Raw genomic sequence first — 13,996 nt, 5'->3', positions numbered from 1 at the left:
TTTGCTAGCAATTGTCATGGCAGATGACAAGGATAAAACATACCAGTGTGGATATTTCCATGCATAAACATCAAGGATTAATAATATGGCTTAATTAACAGATTTGTTGACATAATAGAGAGAAAAAAAAGAGAAACACAAATGTCGACTTATTGGCATCTCGTTTTACTTATTCTGAACATACAGCTCCAAAGTCAACCATCTTACCTCGTGGATATATTTGCAGCGGTTCAATCATCTCTCCATTAACTTGCTGCTCTGTCACAGTAGTATAATACTAGAAAAGAAAGCACACACACAAAATATATTCATGCTCAAATTTAAATAAAATTGAATTATTTAGTCTTTCCAAATAAAAACAGGAATATTGAAACAGCCAGTTAACATTTTCAGGTGGACAACAATAACTTGCATTTACCTGTAATAATGTAGAGAATGTTTCAAGGTGCTTTGCTGGGGGCGGGGAGAATAAATTAAATAAAGGAACAGACACTTAGCCATGGTGGCAAAATTGGTCGCGGTAACTGAAAACTTGGTCATGATGTTGAGTCTCAAGAAGATTGTTTTAACGGTGAAGAAGTGGAGAAGGGAAGCGAGTTCCAGACAGTTAGGCCGAAGTGACTGAAGCCTCTGCCACTGATGGTGGTGCAAAGGGTAGGTAGGATAATCAATAAGCCAGAGTCAGGGGATTGAAGGATGCAGGAGAGGTATATAAGGCTGGAGGCGGTTGCAGAGATAGGGTGCGCCAAGGCCAAGGAGCAATTTGAAAACGACAATAAAAACCTTATGCGTTGGGAGTCAACATAGGTGGGTGTGGCTGGGGTGATAATTAGCTAGACTTAGTGTGAGATATGATACGAATGACTGAGTTTTAGACAAGTTAGAATTTATGAAGGGTGGAGGTTGGGAGGTCAACGAGAAGGACAGGGAAAAATCAAATCAGGGTAACAAAAGAATTGGTAAGGGTTTAGTGGCAATGGGTCTGGGATGGGGTAATGTCGCAGTCTTGATGGTGGATGGGTTAAGTTTAGCTGCAAGTGAAAGAGGCGGCCAAGGTTTTGCATGGTCTGGGTCAGCCTAAATGAGTAGCTGCGGAGGGCAATGGAGTCAGTGTCAAGAGGAGTTCATGGCGTGGGCCCAAAAGTAACGGCTTTGATCTTTCCAATATTCAGTTGGAAATTTTAACTCATTAATGACTTTGACGTCAAACAGGCAGACTAACAACAGAGATGATTGTGGGGTCCTGGGAAGTTGTGGAGGGGTAGAGCAGGGTATCTGATCACACACTTACTGAAAGGTCACCAAGGGGCAGCAAATAAATGAGGAAGAGGTGGTGAGCTGGATTGATTCTTGGGGACTCCAGAAATGGCTATATGGCAATAGGAAGAGAAGCCACTGCTGGATATATGCTGGCAGTGTTTGGACTAATAGGAGTGAAACCATACGAGTACTGGGCAAAATAAGATAGGTCATAGAGTCATAACGGCACAGGAGGAGGCCATTCGGCCCATCGAGTCCGTGCCGGCTCTCTGTAGAGCAATCCAGTCAGTCCTATTCCCCCGCTCTATCCCCATAGACCTGCAAGTGTATTTCCCTCAAGTTCCTATCCAATCTCCCCTTGAAAACATTGTCTCTCCCCACTTCCGTTTGCAGCGAATTCCAGGTCAACACCACTCGCTGCATAAAAAAGTTTTCCCTCACATCCCCCTGTATCTCTTGCCCAAAACCTTAAATCTGTGTCCCTTAGTCCTTGTACCATCAACTAGTGGAAACAGCCTTTCCCCGTCTAGTCTATCCAAACTCGTCATAATCTTGTACACCTCTATCAAATCACCCCTCAACCTCCTTTGCTCTAATGAAAATAAATCCAGCTTCTCCAACCTGTCCTTGTAGCTAAGATCCACCATTCCCGATGGGTCAACCATTGTGAAGTGGCCGAAGAGGGATAATGCACCAAGGTCACAGTCACAGGGAAAGTCATTTGTACATTTGGCTAGGGCAATGTTAGTGCTGTGAGCAAGCAAGTTAAACTCGAGGGATTTAAATGGTTTGTTCTTTAGCTTATAGACACGGAGCTTAGTGGCATGGCACTATTCAGAACTTTAGAAAGAAAATGGAGGTGAGGGATGGGGTGGGTAGCTGGAGAGAATAGATGGATCATGGGTGGGTTTTTTGAAGAAGGGTGATGACAGTGATAAAAAGGAGAAGGATAGTGCCCAAGCTAATATCCAGTATGATTTGGACGGGTTGGGTGATTGGGCAGAAGCATGGCAGATGCAGTATAATGTGGATAAGTGCGAGGTTATCCACTTTGGTGGCAAAAACAGGAAGGCAGATTATTATCTGAACGGCAATAGATTGGGAGATGGGGAAGTGCAACGAGACCTGGGTGTCCTTGTGCAACAGTCGCTGAAGGTAAGCATGCAGGTGCAGCAGGCGGTTAAGAAGGCAAATGGTATGTTGGCCTTCATAGCGAGAGGATTCGAGTACAGGAGCAAGGATGCTTGCTGCAGTTGTACAGGGCCTTGGTGAGACCACACCTTGAGTATTGTGTGCAGTTTTGGTCGCCTTATCTGAGGAATGATGTTCTTGCCATGGAGGGAATGCAGCGAAGATTCACCAGACTGATACCTGGGATGGCAGGAATGACGTATGAAGAGAGATTGGGTCGATTGGGCTTGTATTCACTAGAGTTTAGAAGAATGAGAGGGGATCTCATTGAAACTTATAAAATTCTAACAGGGTTAGACAGACTAGGTGCAGGAAGGATTTTCCCGATGGCGGGGGAGTCCAGAACCAGGGGTCACAGTCTAAGGATAAGGGGTAAGCCATTTAGGACTGAGATGAGGAGGAATTTCTTCACCCAGAGAGTGGTGAACCTGTGGAATTCTCTACCACAGAAGGCAGTTGAGGCCAATTCATTAAATATATTCAAGAAGGAGTTAGATATATTTCTTAAGGCTAAAGGGATCAAGGAATATGGGGAGAAAGCAGGGACAGGGTACTGAATTTGGATGATCAGCCATGATCTCATTAAATGGCGGAACAGGCTCGAGGGGCCGAATGGCCTACTCCTGCTCCTATCTTCTATGTTTCTATGAACAATATCAGTTAGCATGGGGTCAGGAGACACCCTCTGTCAGAACTGATATCTGATGAAGGACATCGAGCCAAAATATTAATGTCTTTTCTCTCTCCAAATGTTCATTTTCAGATTTTTAGGATTTTACAGTTTTCTCTTTTCTTAAAAGCAACAATAGCACCAGTTAAAAACAACTGTGGATACCAAACATTGTTTACCCAATTCGCCTATTGGCCACTTTGTGTAAATTAGTTAAAAAGCAAGGTTAACACTGCAATCCACATTAGTAAAATAAGCATAATAGTGTCATTACTGAATTCAACATCTACTGATTTGTGGGTCTATTTGGATCACTGATCTTACAACATTTGGGTCAAGACTCACACCACTGCTTTCTTCCAAGTTAAAACTGGATCAATTTTCACAATACTAATGACTGTAAAACAAACTGTTTCTACCTGCCTGATAAAATTCATAGTTTTGCATACATGAATTTTAACACGAGCATTCTAACAATTCATATATTGATTTGACATGTAGTTAAAATAAAATTTGTTAGAGGTGCTTCAATGGGGACGGCCAGAGATTCTGCTCCTGATCACTATCTGGTAACTCTGGCAGGATGTGAAAGAGCTGGGAGAGTGGGACTACTTGGAGCCGGCACAGGCACGACGGGCCGAATGGCCTCCTTCTGTGCTGTATGATTCTATAAGTGTCTGCGTGCACCCGCCCCCAAAAGAACAGGCGAAGAGTCAATGCTTCGCATCCAAGCCCATGAATGATGGGCACTTGGTCAAAGTATCAGGAAAGTGCCAGAACTCTCTGTACCATACTCTTGGCCACGTAAAATCCTGGTTGATGTAAATTTGTGCAAAAGCTAGTGGCAAAACACAGCAATGATTGATTATATTTTTAATCTGACTGTTGAGATACCGCGGCAAACGTGGGAGTCGAGACCAGAGTTGATGGAACACAACTGCTTTAATTTACATCATGGCAAAACAAGTGCTTAAAAAGCCCGCGCAACCACTTAAATACTCCCCAGACAGGAAGTGCTCCCGGCAGCCTGTCCCTGCGGGAAACAAGCTGCCGGAGGAAAGGGCCCACGGCTGGGGGCGGCTGCTGCCGGCAGTGCGCCTGCGTAAACTGTCCGTGCCGCCGTGAGCGGATTATGTCCAATGGTGGCATGTCACGACAACTCTTTAATTTTATGATTCAATTTTTGAAAGAATCAAAGGGGGGAGTGTTACGAAATATATATATATATTCTTTAATAACATAAGATTTTAATATGATTAAACTAATGACTGAAAGTGCTGATTTAGCTTAAAAACTGAGAACAATGAAAGTGCTGATCTAAGCTTAACACTGAAAGTGATGATTCAGCTTAAACAGAGAACAAAGGAATGATTGATGTACCAGAGATCCAATCAGTGTGATGTAGTTGAACCAACAATAGCTCTGCATGCATGCTGCTGAGCCAATGGTAATAAAGGGGGCGGGTACATCTGCTGCTGTATAAAAACCAGCCATTTTGAACATGATGTTAGTCGGATAAAGGAAGTCAAACAGTGTAAATCAAGTGATGCAATAAATCGACTATTTAAAACTTACCACCGGACTCGCAAACTTTAATTTTAGTGTGTTGACCTCAGATCAGCGTGGTCCACTGAAATTACCCGATCTAACAGATGTCAAAAGCAAAATACCGCGGGTGCTCATGAGTGGAAGGGCAAAGAGGCCAGGGGGGAAACTTGAGAGGGGATAAAACACTGTCCTCAACAGTCTTTGCTCAAACAGCATGAAAACACTGAAATAATCTTCGATAAATACCCAAGAATGATTACAAATCAATAATCTATTTGAGGGGATACAGATAGTTTACACACAGCATAAAGGAAGAAATCCAGAACGTGTGATCTAATTTTGGTTTATAACGGTCATGTGAACTTCAAAATCATTTAAGCATATTTTTTAAAAAAGTTAGGAAATCATTTTATTCAATTTTGTGCCGGTTTTTGTGTCAGTTGTCACTGATGGTCAGTCTCCTTCCTGTGGTTGATACGAGATTATGTTTTATAATGAAGGACTAACACTTACAATTCAATTAATTATTGCAAATTTCCTGAGAATTAATTTGCAGCTGATTACCAGGAAATTCTATGGCCGTCATACATTATAAAGCAAATCGGATATATTTATCCCCTTCAACAAGCACTGTGACTGCTTTGGAAATTTACGATATATAAACTATATATGCAGCACCACTTCCAATTTTCATTCATTAGTAACTCAACAAATCTAATATGTCCTTATAGAATAACACATGCAGGATTTATTATATGCTGATTTGGCCAAGCATTGTATAAAGTTAAAGGAACTCAAAACAAAGATTAAGATGTCATTTTTTTCCTTTCTCCTTTCTCTTATCCTAAAGGTACTGACTCTTTGTTGGGATATGGTTCCAGAGGCACAAGTTGCCCTTTTGCGATCTTACAAAAGTGGTTATTCTTCATGAGTAATAAGAACATAAGAAATAGGAGCAGGAGTAGGCCATACGGCCCCTCGGGCCTGCTCCGCCATTCAATAGGATCATGGCTGATCTGAATCTAGACTCACGTCCACTTCCCTGCCCTCTCCCCGTAACCCCGAATTCCCTTATCTGCTAGGAAAATGTCTATCTCCATTTTAAATTTATTTAATGTTGCAGCTTTCACAGCTCTCTGGGGTAGCAAATTCCATAGATTTACTACCCTCTGAGTGAAGAAGTTTCTCCTCATCTCAGTTTTGAAAGGGCAGCCCCTTATTCTAAGATTATGCCCCCTAGTTCTAGTCTCACCCATCAGTGGAAACATCCTCACCGCATCCACCCGATCAAGCCCCCTCACAATCTTATATGTTTCGATAAGATCGCCTCTCATTCTTCTGAACTCCAATGAGTAGAGTCCCAACCTACTCAACCTTTCCTCATACGTCAACCCCCTCATCTCTGGAATCAACCGAGTGAACCTTCTCTGAACCGCCTCGAGAGCAAGTATATCTTTTCTTAAACGATAGCAAAATACTGCAGATGTTGGAAATCCGAAATAACAACAGAAAATGCTGGAAAAACTCAGCAGGTCAGGCAACATCCGTGGAGAGAAATTTGAGTTGACGTTTCGGGTTGGACCCTTCTTCAAAACTGGAAAGAAAAGAAACTAGATCGAAGGCAGGGCTGCGATCGGACAAAAGAATAAAAGAAACAAAAGAAGTAAAAGAGATTAGAAGCTAGACGAGATGGTAATAGGCTGGGATTGGGTGTAAAGTGTGCTGGCAGGGCAAAAGATAGCTGCCAGGTGTGAGAAACAAAAGGAAAGGGGGGGGGGGGGGGAAAGGAGTGGAACAATTACAAGAGAAAATGAAATAGGGGCCGAGCTTATGATCTGAAATTGTTGAACTCGATATTGAGTCCGGAAGGCTGCAGACTGCCTAATCGGAAGATGAGGTGCTGTTCCTCGAGTTTACGTTGCGCTTCCGTGGAACAATACAAGAGGCCAAGGACGGTGAGGTCCGAGTGGGAATGGAGCGGTGAATTAAAATGACAGGCGACCGGAAGCTCGGGGTCACCCTTGCGGACTGAACGGAGGTGTTCCGCAAAGCGGTCACCCAATCTGCGTTTGGTCTCCCCAATGTAGAGGAGACCGCATCGTGAGCAGCGAATACAGTATACTAGATTGCGAGAAGTACAAGTAAATCGCTGTTTCACCTGGAAGGGGTGTTTGGGGCCCTGGACAGTGGGAAGGGGGGAGGTATAGGGGCAGGTGTTACATCTCCTCTGCTTGCACGGGAAGGTGCCAGGCGAAGAGGAAGGGCTGTTTGGGGTGATAGAGGACTGGACTAGGGTGTCTCGGAGGGAGCGGTCCCTGCGGAATGCTGAAAGGGGAGGGGAGGGGAAGATACGTTTGGTGGTGGGATCACTTTGGAGGTAGCGGAAATGCCGGAGGATGATCCGTTGAATGTGGAGGCTGGTGGGGTGAAAGGTGAGGACAAGGGGAACCCTATCGTGGTTCCGGGAGGGAGGGGCAGGGGTGAGGGCAGAAGTGCGGGAGATAGAACTGACACGGTCGAGGGCAGTGTCAACCACAGTAGAGGGGAATCCTCGGTTGCGGAAAAAGGAAGACATGTCTGAAGCACTGGTGTGGAAGGTGGCGTCGTCGGAGCAGATACGGCGGAGGCGGAGAAACTGGGAGAATGGAATAGAGTCCTTACAGGAAGCGGGGTGGGAGGAAGTGTAGTCCAGGTAGCTGTGGGAGTCAGTGGGCTTGTAGTAAATATTGGTCGATAACCTATCCCCAGAGATGGAGACGGAGAAGTCGAGGAAGGGAAGGGAAGAGTCCGAGATGGACCATGTGAAGGCGAGGGAAGGGTGGAAATTGGAGGCAAAGTGAATGAAATTGTCAAGTTCGGGGCGAGAGCAGGAAACGGCACCGATACAGTCATCAATGTATCGGAAAAAGAGGTGAGGGAGGGGACCCGAGTAGGACTGGAACAAAGATTGTTCCACATAGCCCACGAAAAGGCAGGCATAGCTAGGACCCATGCGGGTACCCATGGCAACACCTTTGATTTGGAGGAAATGAGTGGAGTTAAAGGAGAAGTTGTTCAATGTGAGAACAAGTTCAGCCAGGCGGAGGAGGGTCGTGGTGGATGGGGACTGGTCGGGCCTCTGTTCAAGGAAGAAGCGGAGCGCCCTCAGGCCATCCGGGTGGGGGATGGAGGTGTAGAGGGATTGTACGTCCATGGTGAAAAGGAAGCGGTTGGGGCCAGGAAACTGGAAACTGTTAAAGTGGCGGAGGGCGTCCGAAGAGTCGCGGATGTAGGTGGGAAGAGACTGGACAAGGGGAGAAAAGATAGAGTCAAGATAGGAAGAGATAAGTTCCGTAGGGCAAGAACAGGCTGAAACGATGGGTCTACCAGGGCAGTCCTGTTTGTGGATCTTGGGAAGGAGGTAGAAGCGGGCTGTGCGGGGTTGGGGAACTATGAGGTTGGTGGCAGCAGGGGGAAGATCTCCAGAGGAGATGAGGTCAGTGACAGTCTTGGAAACGGTGGTTTGATGTTCGGTAGTGGGGTCATGGTCCAGGTGGAGGTAGGAGGTGGTGTCGGAGAGTTGGCGTTCAGCTTCCGCTAGGTAGAGGTCAGTACGCCAAACAACAACAGCACCACCCTTGTCAGCGGGTTTAATGACAATGTCAGGGTTGGATCTAAGAGAATGGAGTGCTGCAAGTTCAGAGGGAGGTAGGTTGGAGTGAGTGAGGGGAGCAGAGAAATGGAGACGGCCGATGTCACGGCGGCAGTTAGCGATGAAAAGATCTAGAGAGGGTAAGAGGCCAGGGGGAGGGGTCCAGGTAGAACGGGAATTCTGCAAGCGGGAGAAAGGGTCAGTTGTGCGGGGGGAAGACTCCTGGCCAGTGAAATGGAAACCAAAACTGCACGCAGTATTCCAGGTGTGGCCTCACAGTGAATGTTGACAGGCTATTTGACTGCAGTAGGCACCACTTTCGAGCCCAATCCTATTTTCACCCAACTTCAGGAGAGTACGATATAATTTTCAAGGATTTCATTATAAAGCTTAATGTAGTAACTATTTTACAATATTAGTTTCTACAACTGCCGTGGCCACGTATAGAAGAGAAAGGCAATCTTTAATCCCAAATGTCCCACTGTTGTCTCTAGGTTAATTTATTATATTACTACCAAAACATTAAGGGGAAAAAATACACTAAGCCAATATGCTTTAATCTGACAATACAATTTTTGTGTGGTATCCTTAATTCATCATCTCAAATTGCTCCCATCACGACCTATAACTACTACTACTTCACACTAGCTCAAAGTACTCTCTCCAGACATAATCCAAGTTGGGAAGGAAAACATCTGTAATCTAACTATTATTGGCTGTTTTTCACAGTTCAAATGGGCATTGTACAAAATGTTTTCATGCCCATTATTAGACTTCAGTGACTTTCTACTGACAACTATGTAAAAAAATGATTTGCAACACTTCACTGCTGCCTACTTACTTACAAGATAGGTGTGAAGTTAAATATTTCTGAAAGACCATCTGTACAGAGGAGCAACAGTCCATATGACTCAAATCAATTATTATTAAGATTTGGTTTGGACAGTACCAGACACCAAAGATTCTGATGGATAGACAGATTTCGTGGCAATTGTTAGAATGTGACCACAAAACAGGAAAGGTACATTAAATTTATTTCACTGGAGCAAACTAGACCTTGATTGAATCATAGAATGGTTACAGCACAGGAGGCCATTTGGCCCGTCGAGTCCATGCCAGCTCTCTGCAAAAGCACTTCAGCTAGTCCCACTCCCCCGCCCTTTCTCCGTAGTTTTGCAATTTTTTTTTCTTCAGGTACTTATCCAATTCCCTTTTTGAAAGCCATGAATGATTGAATCTGCCTCCACCACCCTTTCAGGCAGTGCAATCCAAATCCTAACCACTCGCTGCGTAAATTTTTTTTCCTCATGTCGCCTTTGGTTCTTCCGCTAATCACCTTGAATCTGTGTCCTCTGGTTTTCGACCCTTCCGCAAATGGGAACACTTTCTCTCTATCTGTCTAGACCCCTCATGATTTTGAACACTTCTATCAGATCTCCCCTCTACCAGATCTCCTCTCAACCTTCTCTGCTCTAAGAACAACCCCATCTTCTCTAATCTATCCACATAACTGAAGTTTCTCATCCCTGGAACCATTCTTGTAAATCTTTTCTGCACCCTCTCTAATGGCCTACACATCCTTTCTAAAGAGCAGTGCCCACAATTGGACACAATACTTCAGTTGAGGCCAAACCAGTGTTTTATAAAGGATCTTCATAACTTCCTGGCTTTCGTATTCTATGCCTCTAGTTATGAAGCCCAGGTTCCCGTATGCTTTTTTAACCACTTTCTCAACCTGCCCTGCCACCTTCAGTGATTTGTGCACATATACCCCCAGGTCTCTCTGTTCATGCACCCCCTTTAGGATTGTACGCTTTAGTTTATATTGCCTCTCCTCGTTCTTCCTACCAAAATGTATCACTTTGCACTTTTCTGCGTTAAATTTCATCTGCCACGTGTCCGCCCATTTCACCAGCCTGTCTATGTCTTCTTGAAATCTATCACTATCCTTCTCACTGTTCACTATACTTCCAAGTTTTGGGTCATCTGCAAATTTTGAAATTGTGCCCTGCACACCCAAGTCTAAGTCATTAATATATATCAAGAAAATCAGTGGTCCCAGTACCGACCCCTGGGGAACACCACTCTATACCTTCCTCCAGTCTAAAAAACAACCGTTCACCACTACCCTCAGTTTCCTGTCACTTAGCCAATTTCGTATCCATGCTGCCACTGTCCCTTTTATTCCATGGGCTTCAACTTTGCTGGCAAGCCTATTATGTGGCACTTTATCAAATGCTTTTTCAAAGTCCATGTACACCACGTCAACCGTATTGTCCTCATCAACCCTCTCTGTTACCTTATTAAAAAACTCGATCAAGTTAGTTAAACATGATTTGCCTTTAACAAAGCTATGCTGGCTTTCCTTAATTAATCCACACTTGACCAAGTGATTGTTAATTTTGATCCCAATTATCGTTTCTGAAAGCTTCCCCACTACCAAGGTTAAACTAACTGGCCTGTAGTGCCTGGGTTTATCCTTATACCCTTTTTTGAACAAGCGTGTAACGTTTGCAATTCTCCAGTCCTCTGGCACCACTCCTGTACCTAAGGAGGATTGGAAGATTATGGCCAGTACCACCACGATTTCCACCTTAACTTCTCTCAACATCCTAGGATGCATCCCATCCTGGTGACTTATCTACTTTAAGTACAGCCAGCCTTTCTAGCATCTCCTCTTTATCAATTTTTATCCCATCCAGTATCTCCACTACTTCCTCTTTCACTATGACTTTGCATCTGTCTTCACCAAGGAAGAAGATGCTGCCAAAGTACTCATTTAGTACCTCAGCCATGCCCTCTGCCTCCATGCGTAGGTTTCCTTTTTAGTCCCTACTCGGCCCCTACTCAGTCCCACCCCTCCTCTTACTACCCGTTTACTATTTATATGCCGATAGAAGACTTTTGAATTCTCTTTTATGTTAGCTGCCAGTCTATTCTCATACTCTCTCTTTGCCCCTCTTATTTTCTTTATCACTTCCCCTCTGAACTTTCTATATTCAGCCTGATTCTTACTTGTATTCTCAACCTAACATCTGTCATACATGCTCTTTTTCTGCTTCATCTTACTCTATATCTCTTTTGTTATTAGGCAAAAATGAACACCAAGCTGTACAGTTATGAAGGTGGTGGACAAAAGTAATCATTGTTTTAGCTCATGCCACAACAAATCACTTGCAACACTAGTGTACCTTTATTATTAATTACTGTCATTAGACAGCTTTGTTCTTTAAATGTAAGCGGTAATGACTAAACAATAAATGGACTTTAGATCTGTAAATGAGCATTAGCAGTACTGACTTCAGGCAGAATTTTTTTTTTTTTAAATTTGAGGGAAAATTCCATTTATTTTGTCTTTATTCTCTAGGGCCTGAATGTAGCTGTTGCTGACTTGCTCTGCCAAATGCTCCATGCAGCAGGATGCCAGTTATGCATAAGAATGGCACAGGAATAACTCTCTGAAAACCTCTCTTTTGGGGAAGCATCGAGTCTCCCCTAAAAAATTAAGAAATCAATAGTATGGGGAGAACATAATCTGTGTCACACTACAGAGTGTTAGTGACTCAATGTGCTGCATAAACACTGTCAGCTGTAGAAAGAAAATTTCCATCAAAGAACAGGTGACAATTTTTGTTTACATTTTTTTTTTTTTAATTCATTCTCGGGATGTGGGCGTTGTTGGCATTTATTGCCCATCCCTAGGTTCCCTGACAACTGAGCAGCTTGCTAGGCCACTTCAGAGGACAGTCATGAGTCAACGACAGGAAACTCTTTTTTTTATCCGGCACCGACGGGACCGGCGTGGTGCCGGTTGATCAAAAAGTCCGGATTACAGAGAGGTATACTTACTAAGGTACGAGAGCCCCGTACACGGCCACAGATCCAGGCATCCCTGTTGCATGGCAACAGGTGCAGGAACCCCGGTTACACGGCCACTAATATGAAGTAAAACTTACCTGAACCTACTCCTGAATTCTGCCGGTTAAAAGAGATTTCCGGTTATTTAGGTGCCAGTAAAAAGAGAGTTTCCTGTACATTGGTGTGGGACTGGAGTCACATACAGGAAACTTTGTGATATCCGGCACCGACGGGACCGAGCTGTTGCCGTCCCATCAAAACTGCCGGACAAACCAGCGCTAATGTTAAAACATACGGAAGCTTTTGAGCTCCGTATCTAGCAACAAACCCTGTTGCTTAGCAACAGCTTCCAACCAGTCAGCCGTAGCTTGCAAGCGTCTCTGTAGCTAAGCAACAGCTTTAGCTAGACCTTGCAGAGCCTGACTAGTGAAAAAAGAGCAGCGAAAAGAAAAAAAACTTACTGAACCGACTCCTGAATTTTGCCGGTGGCTCGAGCATTCCAGACAGTTAACCTCCGGAAAAACCAAAGTTTCCTGTATAAGGCAGATTGGGTAGGGACAGCAGGTTTGCTTCTTGAAAGGACATCAGTGGACCAGTTGGGTTTTTACGACAATCCAACAGCTTCATGGTCGCGTTCACTGATACCAGATTTCTGAACGGAAGTTAGGAGAGAGCGGTGACCCCAAAGTGCAGGACACCACCAAAGACGAAAAACAGTAGGGGAGAAGTTGAGATAAATCAAGCTGCGATGACACGGAGCTTGAGTTTTAAAAGACTACTAATTATAGGTGGGAGGGAAAACAAAGTAATTCCACATTTGCAAAGTCCTGGGAAAGAATGAGTTCGGAGTAGGAGCTGGTGTGGTGAATCCTGATTTTGGGAACAGTCAGAAGACAGGGAGTATAGATGAGGAGTTTTACAAAGCTATGGTAGTTAATCACAACACTGATATGAATCTTACTATAATGTCACATGAACTGAAATCATGTGATGATCAGAACATTGAATGGTGAACAGAAACAGTCTAATAGAACATTTACCCGGTTTGGTTTTCCTAATTTGCACCTTTTTTAGTGGCTACCTTCGGTTGCCAAAAAGCTGAAAACCTTGAAGAGTTGATATTGCTTTCCTTTCCTTCTCCCATACCAACAATTTAAGAACATAAAGCCAACTTCAACACAACAATGCACTGAGGAAAACTTATTTTCAAAAGCTTTTATTACCCTTGCAGAAAATAATTGGCGCTGTCTGTTACTCAAACGGTCAAGACAAGTAGGTTTTAATGGTAACAATTTTATAGATCGACCTTTTAGAGCAGTAATAAATGTTAACAAGTAGTCTCGAAAAACAGTTCAAAATAAAGTCTTGCCGAAATACAATGACATTTCTAAACGTAGTAATTTTCACAGAAAATATGACGCCACTGGCTATTTTGAGCTTTGTTCGTGTATTTTTAATAGGAAATTTGCCAGTTATTGATCCGCAGCTTGTACTGTCTGCCTAAGGCAGCTATTCTAGTTGCAAGCAACTTTCCAATCAGTAGCTGTCAAAAATCACAAGATTTACAGGCATGTTCCCCCCCTCTTTATTTGCTTAACGTCACCAAAGAACATTTATGCAAGTCACTAAGCAGGAGGGGCACCATTTAACTCTCTAACCCACTCAATTGGCATTGGCCATCTTGTCTACATTTACAGTGAAGGACCTGTGGTTGTTTTCTCACAGCTGGCATGCAAACACTTCCTCAGAGTCGGCATACTGGTCACTGTGATTTGAGCATTTTTAAATAAACAACATAAATGTTGGTGCGCCCTCAATTGGTATATTGAACTTTCGTG

At 43.8% G+C, this 13,996-nt stretch overlaps 1 protein-coding gene across 21 annotated transcripts in view; it reads right to left on the bottom strand.

Moving 5' to 3' along the window:
• map2k5 (mitogen-activated protein kinase kinase 5) overlaps positions 1-13,996 on the bottom strand; it is a 284,907-nt gene that overhangs the window by 217,417 nt on the left and 53,494 nt on the right. For all 21 annotated transcript variants that reach the window (XR_015073772.1, XM_085968445.1, XM_085968462.1 and 18 more), the window contains one exon: positions 208-277. Coding sequence is in view for 20 of the 21 variants with exons in the window: in XM_085968445.1 (XP_085824571.1) it covers positions 208-277 (70 nt within the window). In the remaining variant the exon portion in view is untranslated. The remainder of the gene's footprint in view (positions 1-207; positions 278-13,996) is intronic.

The sequence above is a fragment of the Somniosus microcephalus genome, chromosome 27 (assembly GCF_052327205.1).
Source record: "Somniosus microcephalus isolate GS21.2 chromosome 27, FLI_Smic_1.0, whole genome shotgun sequence".
NCBI classification, from domain to species: Eukaryota; Metazoa; Chordata; class Chondrichthyes; order Squaliformes; family Somniosidae; genus Somniosus; species Somniosus microcephalus.
Note: the sequence above shows the minus strand (reverse complement) of the source record. Positions and strands in the feature narration are given on the sequence as shown.